This window comes from Erythranthe guttata, chromosome 11 (genome assembly GCF_056151865.1).
Source record: "Erythranthe guttata isolate IM_541 chromosome 11, IM_541, whole genome shotgun sequence".
In the NCBI taxonomy this organism is placed as follows: domain Eukaryota; kingdom Viridiplantae; phylum Streptophyta; class Magnoliopsida; order Lamiales; family Phrymaceae; genus Erythranthe; species Erythranthe guttata.
This window is the reverse complement of record NC_142543.1, coordinates 18,197,501-18,213,600: the sequence shown is the minus strand read 5'-3', so window position 1 is coordinate 18,213,600 and position 16,100 is coordinate 18,197,501. Positions and strand designations below refer to the sequence as shown.

At 33.3% G+C, this 16,100-nt stretch overlaps 2 protein-coding genes across 2 annotated transcripts; one reads left to right on the top strand and one right to left on the bottom strand.

Annotated features, from left to right (window-relative positions):
• The first annotated feature begins 3,411 nt into the window (after positions 1-3,411).
• Positions 3,412-4,493, top strand: LOC105955866 (uncharacterized). The gene is made up of 2 exons (XM_012979664.2): positions 3,412-4,098; positions 4,244-4,493. Exons 1-2 carry the CDS (start codon positions 3,667-3,669, stop codon positions 4,256-4,258), a joined length of 447 nt encoding a protein of 148 aa, XP_012835118.1. The 5' UTR covers positions 3,412-3,666; the 3' UTR covers positions 4,259-4,493.
• Positions 4,494-5,914: 1,421 nt separating this feature from the next.
• LOC105955899 (B3 domain-containing protein Os01g0234100) lies at positions 5,915-9,394 on the bottom strand. Its single transcript, XM_012979706.2, has 7 exons — positions 8,935-9,394; positions 8,729-8,833; positions 8,199-8,230; positions 7,753-7,882; positions 7,413-7,619; positions 7,194-7,284; positions 5,915-6,827 (listed from the first exon to the last, which is right to left on the bottom strand). Exons 1-7 carry the CDS (start codon positions 9,118-9,120, stop codon positions 6,115-6,117), a joined length of 1,464 nt encoding a protein of 487 aa, XP_012835160.1. The 5' UTR covers positions 9,121-9,394; the 3' UTR covers positions 5,915-6,114.
• Positions 9,395-16,100: the final 6,706 nt, after the last annotated feature.

The window sequence follows — 16,100 nt, the reverse complement described above, 5'->3', positions numbered from 1 at the left end:
AAAACTTGGGGTGTGAGGGTATTTATAGGAAAAAATGGGGGGGGGGGGGGAATTCAAAAAAAAAGCAAATAACGGCCGGTTCACCCGGACCGGTTCGGGCGCTGTTATTTGCTTTTTTTTTTTTTGAATTTTTTTGATTTTTTTTTTTTTTTAATCCGGGTGAACCGTCGGGACGGCCCGGCGGTTCACGGTTCACCATTTCATAGAACCGGGCCCGTCCCGGGGACGACGGGCCCGTTCACGGGCCCCGGGCCGGTTCACCGGTCAACGGGTTGGGCCGGGTCGTCACCGGCCGGTTCCGGGCCCAAAACCGGCCCATGAATGTGTCTAACTAAAATACCCATGCCATTAATTTTTACATAGAGTGTGACTAAAATATTCATGCCATTGGTTTAATTGTATGAAAAAATAATTAAGAATGATAGGAGGAAAAAAAAAAAAAATTGTATTTTGAATTCTAAAGTTGACAGATCATAATATAAAATAAGAAAACAAATTCCAAAGCAACAATTATTCGAATCGGAGATTAATTTCAATCCAAAACGATTTGAAGTATTGAAGATTCTGGAACTCAAAATTGAAATCGACGAAATACATAAAATCGACTTCAATATTCACCAAAATTTAGGTGCTTGGTCGATAATTACCCAACCAGACTCGTGTCCAGCCCTAGTATAAACTATAAAGTGTACCTTTTGGCGAAATAACAAAGTTGTACTCATAGATATCTAGTAGTCTTTCAATGAAAACAGAATTTCAAGAGTGCTCACAAAATTTACTTCAAAATTCGATTTTTTTGGTCATATAGAACTTAACTGTTATATTTATTAATCTTTTAACAATTATCAAGTAATTCTTGTACCAAAAGGATATAAAAAAGGGTTACCGGGCCATGGGGTGGTTACGGGCGGGTTTTGAAAAACCCAGACCCGGCCCGCTAGCAAAATTTTCCACCTTTTATTCGTCCCCTATAAAACCCATCCCGCCCCAGACTCGTAATTTTTTTTTATAATTTATTTAATTAATAAATCTCTAAAAATTAATATTTTATAATATAAAATACATGAAATTAATAAAAACATATAAACAAGTTGGATACATAACGAGTAAGGTGAAATAAGTTGAAATTTTTATAATGAGACAGGAATTACCCAGTAAATCTAGGGTGCAGCTGGATCTGAGATAGGTTAAATTGTCATCCCTACGATCTAAGCCAGGACACGTTGTCTAGATTTGTTTAAGTCCATCATTTATATGTATTTATAGTAAATGCAGTCGACTAATAAGTTCAAAAATAAAATATAATAAATATATAATAATATAATTAAAAAAAAAAAGTATGTGTGATAATTATTATTTGGTCAAAGATTGTATTTCAGGTTGAAAGGTGAAGAAAATGGCCAAAAAGAGTACACAATCCAAGAATGTTTTCCAGTTTGGAAGCAAAAAATGTGCAGCACAGAAACACTAAAAACTCACTCACTAGTGTGAAATGACAAATTGGCTTCATTCTCTCTCAGCCCACAAAATTTTTAAGTCCAAGTCCAAAAAATGACAGATAAAAAGATTCGCATCCTATCCAAGATTTTGTTTATCAAATTCCATATTATGACAAAAACCAATCACATCATTTGCATATCCCATGTGCTCACCAGATAAGTGCGTGTGAACGAGCTGAGCTCGTCTGTTTTGATAAGCTCGAACTCGTTCAAGCCCCAGTTCATTTTGAGTTTTTTTTTTAAACTATTATTTCTTATTATTAAAAAAATAGATTATAATTAAAAATTACAAAATAAACAATAAACTGTAATTATATATATAATTTTTTTTTAATATTTATATGATATTTCTATATTATTTTTATAATATTTTATATTATTATACATTACTTAAATAAATAAAAAATATAAGGTTTGCGACCCGGCTCGTGATCTCACGAACAACTAAAAAAGTTCGAGCTCAACTCATCAGAAAGCTTGAGTCAAGCTCGAACTTAAACTCGAAAAACTCAAGTCCAAGCTTTTCTCGAGTAGGTCTATCGAGCTTACGAGTCGGGTGAACTCGGTTAACACCTCTACATCAGAGCATGTGTAAAACAATTGAAACATGAAGTAGTAAAAATGGGAACCATATTTTGACACGTCATTTTTTGGGAAGTCAGTGCAATCTATAGCTAATGATAGGAAAGTGAAAAAGCAAAAAGAAAAAAATAATTATTAATTACCAAGTGAATTTCTGTAGTCAATACAGCCACGTGTCGGGATATTTATGTATGTATGTATGTATGTCTGTGTGTGTGTGTGTTTAAACTTTAAATGTGTGGCTGTGTTGACATCAAAATGTTGGTATTAAGTTACAAAGTAAATTGTTGATATCAGAATTAATAATAAATTTGGATTTTACTAATAGATTAAATAGGTAAATCAGAAAATAAATAATAAATTCTTTTTTTTTTTTTGTGTTAGCTATTTGGATCCAAATATAGCTAAATATATTAAGTTGCAAATGTTCAAAACCACCGACTTAAATTTCAAGTCAACAAACCATAAATCGAGCCTATAAAAATATGTCTCAAACACTTACAAGTCACAAACACCAAAAACACATAAAACAAGATATACTGTTATTTCTATGCTACACCTGCTAAAGACTACACTGTGTGAATTTTTAACGTTGATCTACACACACCAATGTGGGTATGTGTGTGCTTGTGTGTATATGAATGGTAAAGATATACCCGATGTAGCATAAAATAGACTCAATATATACTTCAAAAATATGCACCCAAAGCTCGAGCTCTTGCCACCACGAAATACTCAACCGCAGAGGTTATTCTTCATTTTCGTCGCGCACCAAATCCACAAGGGCGTAGAAATTCGCAAATCGATTTCATTGTATTCATACTTTCTCCTACAAATCTCGGAGTGAATCACGTCTTCAATTCAAGAAAAATTTCGGCCCTTGAATTAAATTTAGGGAAAGAATTAGAGTAATTATTCATAGATTGTAACCCATTTCTCTTGATTAATAATATTTATTTATCCCTATTTTTTTCTGTAATTTAATTTTGCAGACATTAAATTTGCGATGAACACTGCATAAATCCAACCATATATATCTAGTACATGACTCTCGAAAAACCCTAATCTCAAATAACTATTGAACAACACACACACACACACATATATATATATATATATATATATATATATATATATATATATATATATATATATTTTGAATGGATTCACACCTAGAGTGGTAGATAGTTTAGAAAAGAAGCTGTACTTTTAGAAATCTTTTGAGTAAGCTTGTCTTCATAGTAAAACACAAATTTGTACTGACGAGCATTTTCTTTCTTATCACTAATAAATATTAAATAAATAAATAAAAAATAATTAAAAAAAAAACATATCTAAAGAAGATTGAATATGTCCAAGAAGAAAAAAGAAAAAAAGAAAATGCCACCTGAAAAAAAGTTCCAGCTTCTGCATACAAACATCTACTGCTACACTGAACTGCAACAGTTTGCTAGTGGGTCCCACATCAAATTTATTACACACACACACACACATACTAACACATACACAAATTTCCCACCATATATACTGCTTGCTGTTGTTTACTCTCCGAGAAAAAGCACACACACACCAAGTGTTCGACAAAATGCTCAACAAAAACAACTCAGAAAACAAAGGCAACTTTGTTGCTAATAATGCAGCATTATTCAGCCCAAGAATTTCATTCTCCACAGAATTCATGGATTCTTCTTCATCATCATCTCATAATAATAATAATAATAATTCACATTCACACGTAATGAAAAGGGCGGCTGCTGCGTATCGAGATGCTCCAGTTTCGTCGGATTTCGAATTTTCCGTCGGTAATTTCTCGATGATCAGCGACGAACTCGTCTCCAAAGGCAAACTCCTCCCGTATAAAGGGAAAGGGAAAGCCACAACTACACTCAGAGAAGAGCTACAAAATAACGAAGACGAGGCGCCGAAGAATCCGACCCGGTCGAGGGGTTTTCTAGGCCTTCGAAAATCCCACATCGGTTCGAAGAATAAGTCTGTCATAACTAAGGCTGATTCAAAGGTTCGTTTATATTATATGTTAACACACACACACACACACACACACACACATATATATATATATATATATATATATATATATATATATATATATATATATATATATATATCTTTTTTTTTTGTATTGATCAAATTTCTTTGTGCAGAAATCTGTTGAATGAGTGTGATCATCAATGTACGAAGAATGGAGTTTGAGAGATTAATGTTTGGTTAATTAGTTGGTATTTTTCTAATTGTATTACTTTAATTTTTAATTTAAGGTTTAATGTTTCTTAGTGTTGAAGTTTATGTATGTTGGTTGTAATTACTTCAAGTTTATTGATGTTATATGCATTATTGAATAGTCCCACTTTGCACCCTTTTGCACCCTGAAATGTATTATTTTGCTACTTTGTACCCTTAAAAAAAATAATAGCACTTTACACCGAAACACAATCAATCACTATCTATGCACCTTGAATTGAATATTTAAAAAATAATGTTGTGATCATAGTTTACTACAAATATATAACTTTGCTTACCTATATCATATTACATTGGATCAGATGAGATTGGATTGATAACCCACTGACTAATTAATTATTTCGTTAGAAAGATGTTTGATTCGTTATACTAAATCTTGTATTAAATTCTAGGGTTGTTCATGGGTCGGTTTTATCCGACAACCGACCCATTATCTGCCCGACTATTTTGGCCGATAATTGCCCACCAACCGACTCGTTTTGGTCGGGCCGATAATTTTAACCGACTCATGCATGGTTGGGTCGGGTATAGTTTCTAATTTGTTGAAAAGTCGGTTGGCCGATATTACCCGACCAACCGACTTTTTTTTTTCTTTTTTTTTTTTATTATTAATTTTCACTTTATGTTTTTACCGACTATTAGTTTCAATATTTAATTTTTGACCTTTCGGTGAAATGAATAAAAATACACAACTAAAAAAACTATACTCTTCATTTCGCCTTATCTTCGACTATTGTCTCTCTCTCTCTCTCTCTATAGTCGCCGATGTATCTCTCGTCTCTCTCTATCAGCCCATCGCCGCCGACGCGCCGTTGCTTTCTCAAAAAATTTACCTCTAGCCCTCTCTAGTTCTTTCTAAACTTTAAGGTACGGATTTTTGTGTTTCTCAAATAATTAAAATTAAAAATTTCAGAATTTTGTGTTGTGAAAGTGTGAATGGCTGAAAGTGATTCGTTTTAGTATATTATATTGTTTTTGGAAATTTAATTTGTAATATGTGATATTGTTGAAATTTGATTTTAGGCATGAAATATTGGAATGTTTGTTGCTGAATTTTGATAGAGGAATAGCATTTTTTTTTATTTTTTTTTTAATTAATGTGGCCGATATTGGCCGATAATTTTCAACCGACCCGTTTTGGCAACCGACAAAGTCAGTTGCCAACCATTACCCGACTCACAATAGTCGGGCCGATAATGGTTTTAGATATTTGTAAGAGTCGGTTGGTCAGGTCCGGCCGATAATCGGCCGATAATCAACCGACCCGACCCATGAACAACCCTATTAAATTCTGATATAAAATATGAATTGTCTCAAAAGTATTTTAATTAACAAAATTAAGATATTATATTAAGGATAAAATTATTTTTTTCCTCTTTTAATCGCTCCTTACAAAACTAATCGCATGGGGAAAGTGTGCTGCTAATTTAACCAAATAATAGTATTTAATCACGGACTTTAAGTGTAGTAGCCAGTTTGACTAAATACGGATCTCATCAACCAAACATCTTACTAAACCCCTACTATTTCGTTAATAGAGTTTAATAGCACTAAGCAAACGAGGCCTAAGGAAATTAAATCAATAAGAGATCTACTAAGATAAATCACAACATCAATTCTCTTCAAGTTAGTTGCAAATTACAAATTACAAACTACAAACACAAGATAACAAGAAAACATTTTTACCCTCTCCCCCCTATAATACCTCACTTGAATCAAAGTATGATTTTTATACATCCAATTAAAAAGAAAAAAGAAAAAAACAATTTTTTTTTTACCAAGAAGCACTAACCTCTTCTCGAAACATCACCTCGTACCTCTCGGCCCTCGTCTTCAAATTCTCAATATCACGATCACATTTCGCTGAAAATTCTTTCAATTCCGAAATCTTCGCCTCAAGATTTTCAATCTCATCTTCCGCCCGACTCCGATCCATCCGAGCCGCCCAATACCTCCGCGTTTCCAAAGCACCTTCCGAGTCGAATGCTATATCGAAAAGCCGACTCAAATGGACCCGCAGAAACCCGACATTGAGCCCGAGAAGCTCAAAGGACCTAAGAGACTTTTCCCACACTTCGAATTCCTCCTTCGATGTCGTGAGCTTACACCCTCGTATAGCATCGGCTATGTTCACCGTTTCGACTATTATACCCCCGGCCAATTTCACGTAGAGACCCGGCAAAAGACAATCGTGGAGAAAAACATTCTTGGTGGAACAAAGGTCATAGTACTTCCGACGGATGTGTTCGGGAATCTCCGAGTCGATCGAGATTCCGTTGACGATGACGTGGAATTCCTCGAAGCACGAGACGTCGTTGAAGTTGGGGGCGCGCGAGGAGGATTTGGAACCTTCTAGAACCTCGGAAGCAACCTCTTCGCTTTCATTTCCGGAAGTTTCTAGTTGGGCTTCGTTGTTCATTTGCACGATGGTTAGAGGGAGAGACTTTTGACGCCTTTGCTTCTTGATTTGAGCGTCGATGGCCATCTCTGCAATAATTGAAAATTGGCCCCAAAACACAATAAAACGGTTAGGCATCGTTTGGTTTGTCGAGATAAGAATATTTAATTGGTAATTACTTTCGTGTTGATCTAAATTACCGACCCTAAATAAAACGTATAATTATAAAATTGGCCCACAGCCACAAGAATACGCTTAGACATCTTTTGGTAGCTAACATAAGATTATGCAATTTTACGAAAACCTAATTGTAAAATTGAACTACGGAAGGTTCACTACCCATTAAGAAATCATTTTTTTCTCTCTTTCCAATTAGACTAATCGAACATCAAATAAGGTCCAATTAATTAATTAATTAATTAATTAATATATACTAATTGAAACACAAAACTAACCTGCATCACTTTGCTTCGTTTGAGAATCCAAAATTAATAGGCTAAGAGCACCATCCACCTCCGTCAAATCGTTGGCCCTTATTACGTATACCTACAGAAACGAGCACGTAAAAAATTAGACGAACTTACATGAATAGATTATCACCAAATTTAAAGCACACGTCACCATTCCAAAATGCAAACATATTAAAAAATATATAAGTTGAAAACTATTATCACCTTCAATCTGCAAGTCTCGATTAGATGGAAAATAAGAACATCTCCTTCAAGCAATTTGTTCCCACCGACAAACTTTCTCCACCCGGCACTAAGTCCAGTCTTGTGCGCGATATATTTAATCGGGAATTCTTCGCCATTTTCGTTTTCGAGTGTAACTATAGTGTCCTTGAATGGTAAATGTAGCTTGCAGAACGGTACTGGAAGTCCCTATAAATCAAAATTAGTTATTAAATATAAAAAAATAAAAAATAAAATAATAATAGTTATGGTGGAAACAAACAATAATCGAGAGGCAATAAACAACATCCTTTAAAGAAAGACAAAAAATTACGGTAATTACCATCCAGAAACAACTTCCAACGTGGGATCGGACCAAGAATTTCAAGAAACTAGGATGGTCATTGCCCAAACTCGATTGTACTTCCTCGGCCCGTATCATTGTAGGTGACTTCGAATGGGGCCCGCCCATACTGTTTCAAAATAAGTAAGGTGATTTGTGATGAATAATGTGTAAATATATTTTTTAGCAAATTACGGCCACCCCCTGAGGTAAGATCAGATTACGAAAAAACTCATCTTATTTGGGTAATTGCAACCAACCCACTCAACTATGTATTGTCTTACGAAAAACCTCCTCCTCCAAGAATTAAATTTGACACTGCCAGGGTGGTTGTAATTACCCAAACAAAAAGTGTTTTTTCGTAACTTGATCTTACCTCAAGGGTGACCGTAATTTGCCCTATATTTTCTCATAAGATTTTTTTTTCTTAAGTATTTCTTTTTTACCTCATAGATGTTCCTCCACTATCCAGAGTCGCCTGCTCGAGGAATTTGAAATGCATAAAATTTTCAGCACAGTTCATAAAATGTTCGTAAAAAAAACTAATGCAAGAGTTCCCTGAAAAATCGAGCCAAATTACAAATTTCCCCTAATTAGAAACTCATTACGAAATTCGAGGAGAAGAAATAAAATATCGAATCAGTTCTCTCACAAAGAGAAGCTAAAACATCGATTTTTTTACGATTCCAAAGATTTTCAGCGTTTCATCTAAGTAAAGATCAAACATTCAGATTGAAGGGCATTTATAAATTTGATCGAAAATCAAACCGAAACTTCGTTAAGACCTAACAAACACTTTAGCAAAACGCCGTAAATCGAAACACCAAATCGAAATATTTAGCTCTTAAAATCACCCCTTTTCGTTTCTCTCCTTCCAAAGTAACACTACATTGCTAAATAAACAGCACAAGCAGAACTCTAACACAACAAAATATCGAAAAAACATTAAAATAAATAAAAAAAGGAGGGGCCTCACATCTTTATACTTGGAAGAAGAAGAAGAAGAAGAAAACTTTCGCCTCCTTCGAAAAACCGAGGGAGCTTCGTCGATCATCTCCTTTGGTTTCCTCTTCCTTTTACCCTGTAATAAAACCGACCAGATCTACCATCAATTCATTACATCTAAACACACACAAAAAGGAAAAAAAAACCCATTAAAAAAATTAAAAAAAAAAAACTGACGGAAACAAGCATGGGATCATAAGCAGAAATGGGAGGTGGGTTAATCGGAGAAGGGTTTTCATCATCCTCAACTAAAACCCTAATTTTGTGGGTTTCGATTTGATCAATCTCCATTGTCTCGTTCTTGATTTGTTCTTCTTCGGCGGCGTGATTTTCTTGACTCTGGTGGACTATTTTCAGTTTCATTTTCTTCACAGTTTTTTTGTTTGAAGGATGGAAATTCAAGAAGAGAAGATAGGAGGGTTCTTGATCAATTCACCAGCTAAATTAACTGAAGACTAAATTTTGTTTTGTTTGTTTGTTTTTCAGACATTGAATTGATAGATCGATTGCCGGTGTTGAGTTTAATGGGATAAAATAGTAAATAGAATGGATGAATGTTTAAATTGACAAAATTCATGGTTTTAATCAAATGAGTTACACAAGTTTAAGGAAAATAGCATTTACCTCCCTGTGGTTTGAACTTTGTGCATATTAACCCCTTGTATTTTTAATATAGCACACGATCTCCTTGTATTTTAATATCTCCTTGTATTTTAATATAAGTGCATAACCTATTTGTGGTTACAAAACTTTCATTTTTCCTTTTTAGGAAAAAGAAACATAATATTCATTCCACACTGATTATTATGACAAGGCCCGTATTTTGACGGTGTAATAGATTTATGAGCTGCCTGGTTGCCATTCCGCGGAGTACAATGCACTTTAAAACTTTCGAAACTAGATCTCAAATGCTTCATGTCCTCAATGTTGGTACCATAGTCAGCTCTAGAACTCGAGACCCCTTCAATGGCTGCTATTACTGACAGAGAATCCCCTTCTAAAATGATTTTTCTCCATTGATAATGGTTTATAGCCAACTCCATTGCCAATAAACCCGATGTAGCTTCTGCTCATGAAGGATCCAACGGTTGTTTAATGTTTCTAGAAATCCATCGCATACATTCCCCAGTATTCGATCTTGCAATAGCACCGAGGCCAAATATGCCATAATTAATAATTATTATTTACAGCAGCATTAAAATTAGTTTCACTTCGTCGTGGCCGGGTGGTTGCCATCAAGTGGAATACCATATGGGGTTGTGGGCTTATATTAAAAGTATTGGGGGTATTCTAAGGGGGTTAAGTGATATTTACCCAAAGTTAAAAGTGTTCAATTAAACACTATTAGTTTAAGGCCGCGACTATATGCAATACTAATTTCACTTGTGTAAGATCAAATTAAAAAATTTCAATGTATAAATACTATAATACCTTTGCTTGTTAAAAAAAATAGAAAAATCCAAATGTGCAATACCAAAATACCAAAAACTCTAAACCACAAAAAACCCTATCACAAAACCACAAGACCAATTCTCATCTTCTCCATCTTCCAAAACCCACAAAACCTTTGTCCTTCCTCCTCCATAAACAAATCCTAAACATTCGAAATCATCAAAACTCAAAAAATCTTAAAAAGATGGCAAATATGGAGTCAGAAGACATCAAAATAGAAGATTTTACGGTGAAAAAACCAAAGAAGGTATGCATTTATGTGTCTTTTAGCTAGAATATTGTTTTTTCCCGAAAAAAATCTCGCATAGACGCGGTCGACATGTACAGGTCGAATTTAATAGGTAAAAATCGACATTGAGATGTCGATTTTGCTGTAGCAAATTCGACATTTCACAATGTCGACTTTTCTAGTATAAAGTCGTCATCTCAGTGTCGATTTTTACCTATCAAATTCGACATATTGTTGCTGTCGAATTTTTTGGGTCTTTTTTTCGACGCGTAAGTGTCGATTTCTAGCATAGTTTTTTCGACACCTTGGTGTCGATTTTTACCAGTTTCAAATTTAATTTTTTTTTCCTTTTTTTTTTAAGATTGAATAAAATAAGGAATTAACATTTTTGAAGCGTTGTTGGGTGGGCTTAGATCGCTCATGATTGTGAGCGGCGGAGCTGGCGGCGGCGATCGGCGAGTAGCTTGCGGGGGCAGAGCTTGCGCGGCGCTGCTGTGGCAACGGGAAGGATTTCACAAGGGGTGGGTTTTCTCTTTTTTTAATTTTACATTTTCTTTTAAAATTTTCTTTTTGCATTATTTGTTATTTGGTCTTGTAAGAGCAAATAAAAGGCAATTTAATTTATAGGTACATTTGTCAGTTCATCTTAATAAAATATAGTCTTTTGGAATTTTTCTATAATTTAATTTTACACAAGTGAAATTAGTATTGCATATAACCGCATCCTTAGTTTAATTACATTAATAGCACCTATATTAGTGTAATTAATTTAATAGGGCTTATAAAAGAAATATTTAATAGTGTAAAAATTAACTTGTACCAAAAGGTAAAATCCCTCGTTCCGAGGGCCCCCATCCCTTGGCCCGACAAGTATTTGATGGAAGAATATAAATCATGGTGACTCAACGGCCCGTTAAGGTAGCGGATCCGGACCTGGTGCCCACAAGGAATCAACCCTCATTGGAGTTGAAATTCCCACACTGCGGCTGCCAGGATTCGATCTAGGACCTTGTACCAACTTACCACCTTCGGAACAAGTTGAGCTATACCCATACACACTTAATTTGTAAAAACGAAATGAAGTTAAAAAATAATAAATTTAAATTTGTAATATAATCTAAATAATACGGTAAAAAACTAAAAAGTTAACAAATACAAATATTTTCAAACAATAAATTTTACTTTTTTGTAATAATGAATTTTGCAGCCCATTATACGGATCCGCTTGCTCATAAACGGGCTAAACTTTAATTCCGCCCAATAGAATTTTCTCAAAAAACAGTATCATAAAATGGATCAGATGACTTAGGTCTATAATTACATAATTGTTTGTCTCAATGTCCTAAAAATTGGTCGACACAACCTATTAATCGGTTGTCGAAACGGAGGTGTACCTATTAATCTTAACTGATTTTTGGTGGAAATGTTTGAAAATTTGGTTTCTGGCCTGTAAAGACGGTCCGATTCGGTTTGAGGCAGTCCGAGATGGGTTAAACCTTAGAGACGGACCAAACCTTTGGGTAAAAATCGGGAGAAAATTGATTTTTCCAAATTTAGGTTTTTTTTTTTGTAATAAAAAATAAATTAGGGCTTTTAGTTCAAACAGTCGGGTTGTTCTATTGTTTACTCTCTCGGCTTTGTTATTCCCGTAAGAAATAAAGCAAATACGGCGACGCTCTATGAATCGACGATGACAATATCATGTTTAAATGATGGAGATATAATCATAGGCTTAAATATCTTATTATCATGAAACTTCCGTATATGATTAGGATATATATGTGATGAACAAAATCGTATTTAAATATATTTTGAGCATTTACTAATAGTATCTTGAAATATATTACACTAAATTTAAAAATCGATTTATTTTCAACATATCACCAATTAATCACCACCTCGTCGATTAATCAGTGAGGGAAGCTCCACACCGTTTGTGTTTGCTTAGTTGACCAAAAGACATGACACGTCAGATGTGCATGGAGTCGTAGATGAGCTTCACGTGCATTTCTACTCAATATAGATTTTTTTTTTTCCTTTCTTTTTGATGAATTATGAATTATCCAACGCGAATTTGATTCTTTAGAAATTGTTAGTAATGTATTGGGTAAATTACAATCACTCCCTGAGGTATGGTAAAATTACGAAAACTCCTCTCATGTTTGGGTAATTACAACCATCCCTCATCTATGAATCTTCTTACACGTCCACCCTTGCGGTTTCAAATTTAGTGGAATCTTCCAGATTATACTGAATATTCTCAATTTTGGACCCGTTTGATCCCATTCGAGCTCCAATTTTGAAGCTAGATGATCATAAGATGTGTTTTTTGGCTTGTATATATATATATCAGATTGTGGTGCATCATAAACTGTATGTTTGCACAAAACGAATACAAACTAGATAACATTCCACGGAATCTAGATGATTATGTTGAATTTGACACCACAAGGGTGGAGATGTAAGAAGATTCAGTTTAGGGGTAAATGTAACTATCCAAACATGGGGTTTTTTTCGTAATTTAATAATACCTCAGGGGTGGTTGTAATTTACCCTAAGTTCTTTGATGAGCTTTATTTACTTCTTTAGGCTTCAAGGGTACATGGGCCATTTTTAATTAATTATGGCCCTTTTAATTAATTATTCGGCCTTTAAGCCCATCATATGAAGATTCAAAGGCTTATATACCCACACCGGTTTTGGGTTATTAATTTAATTCTGATGTAATTTATGTACAACTATTTTCTTTCATATGTGAACTAAATTTTAATATTAATGGGGTCAGTTCGGCACCAGTGGGCTGAACGCCCGATACTTGAGATCATTAAGCCGAGACCCACCAGCAGATCGGAAGCGAAAAATCATCAAGTTAAGGCATAGTGAATAATAGGCGTCAAGGTGGCCAAAGTGTTTGCTAAAAGGGAGCTTGGCAACAAGAAAATCGCCTATAGTTAGCCCACACGTGCAGAGCATATCGACGCACAATCAGATCGCATAGGAAGAAAGTGGCGAGCTCGAAGATTGCTATTGGAGAAGAAGATCCTAAAATAATTTTCATTAATAATAAGGAAAGCATATAAATCAGGATCAACGATTTAAAAATCAATGTGAAACTCGATCAAATTAATATGTGCTAAAACAGGTAATGTCTATTTTAGGAGTTCCCCACTATAAACAAATGTAATAGCCTAACTAGGATTACAATTATTTTCATACAACATGAGTAATTATTACAACAAATATACAAATCTTAGGGTACGTAATACCTATATCAGATAAGTTTAGATTAGATGAGATTGAACCAATCATGTATTTTATGTTCAGTATGTTCGATAAGATCTTGTATTAAATTTGTTAAATTATAGTATTTTACGTTATTTGATTATAAAAACCTTTTTATTTAACAAAGTTTACACGTAGATTGAAGGATAAAATAGACTTTCCCTTGTTTAGTCACCCTCTATAAAATTAATCTCGTTAACGAGGGGTGCTATTAAATTAATAAAATAATAACACTTATTAGCAGACTTTAGCTTTTGTATCGAGTTTGAGTAACTACGAATCTTGTCAACCGAATATTTTATTTTCTCCTACTATTTACTAAATACAACCTAATAATAATAACATTTAATTACCTAAAGCATTGTATACCTCAAAATTTGATCGAATAATTTATGCTACAAACAATTATTAAAATAATTGATAGATCCAAATAGAATGCTGGCGTAACTAAGTAGTGATTAGTGAAGTATAATTGAGTTTAGTAGTAGACTAATAGCTCTTTGCTATAAACACACTCCAAAACAACCAAAAGTCCAAACTTCTGCTCGCCGCAATTTTCCACTATTGGATGGGAACCAATTAATTAAATAAAGCCATTAAATTAAGAGTTTACTTTGGCTTCAACTTAATTAATTTTTATACCCTTTCATTGGGATCCCAAAATCATCACATTTATTAAATATTTTATTTATATTGTAAAAGAGGATCTTTGATTTTTCATCTGAATCATTCTATTCTATTTAATCAAGATGAATGCTTAATTATTAAATATAGAAAATGTACAAAAAAGGGTCACCACCCCATGTGAGGAAGATGCTCATCATTTTTTCATTATATTTAGTTAATTTTGCAACATATATATTGTAATCCAGTAGAACTTCAATAAATTAATAAATTCGTTTGAATAATAATTTATTTGGGTTTCAATTCGATAAAAAAACATATTAAAATATTAATTTGATATTTCTCTAAATTAATAGAATTTTATTAATCCCGACTGTGTTTATTTGCACAAACATAGTGATAAGGGAAACGACAAAGGCATATAAAAAATATTGGATACGGGAGCTTGGGGGAAACGTCCAAATATTAAAAGTATATGGGTATATTTATAAATATGTTATATAAACATAAATAAAATTTATTTATATATAAATTGTTTTTTTATATATTTTCATACAAACATATTCAAAATAAATTTTACTAGCAACTATTTTGCAATTGATCATAATTAGATCGTGTAAATAATTAGGGAAACAAAAAAGATATTTGAAAATTTGTTATTCAAACACGTTTCTAACTTTTTTTCAAAATTACAAAATGGTCCATAAGATGTCCGACATGGATCATCAAGTGTTTTATACGAAATATGTTTGAAATGTGAAAACGTTAAAAAGTTGAAGTTTTTGTGCTACATACCAGATCTAACTTATGTTACATTTTACACAAAATCTTCTGTAATAATTTCAACACGTTATATGTTAATTTATTAATATATTTATACTTTCGAATTATATTTTGTTTCCTGCTATTGGTGGAGAAAGACACATCCATACATGTTTTGTCTCTAAAGATTCTTCACCCATAAATAAATAATAAAAGTAAAAATCTTAATCTAGAAAGAATTTGGCTCTAGAATAATTAAATATAATTTAATTTTAACTATTGTGTCATATACACATGAGCTGGATCCAAAAAATATATATATTTAAAAACAATAGTCATATGGCTAACACATGCAATCCCCTTTTTTGGATCCCAGACAAGATTAATTTCAATGTAATAATTTTTTTATTTTTTATTTTGCAGATTTTACAAAAAAAAAAAAAAAAGTTATTAATAATTAAATAATAAGCATCATTAGCTGGAATAATTACATCCTCTTTAGTGGAATTGAATAAGATGATGCTTAGAATCTGGGTGCATATGCTTTTACCTTTTTGCCCCTCTTTCTGTTACATTTCGTAATCATTATCACTCACTCTCACACACATGATATTGTATCGACTTAATGCATAAATTAAGATAACATTAAAGGCAAAAACACATTATTATTAATTAATTAATTATTAATATTAATATATAAAAACGAATAATATAAAAATACATAGGTATTTGGAAAATGGTAGGAGTGGACATTCTGAGGTTATTTCTATGCTACACGCGGTAAAGATTACACCGAGTGAATTTTTATCATTGATCTATACACACCAATGTGTATGTGTGTGTGTATTTGTGTGCTTATGAATGGAAGGATCTGCTCGATGTATTTCACCCAGTGTAGCATAGTATAAACCGACATGCTGGATCGGGATTCGGGTACCTATTTCGTCCTGAGCGGATTTTGTAGTTTAGATCAGGAAATTTTGGAGTTTCTATA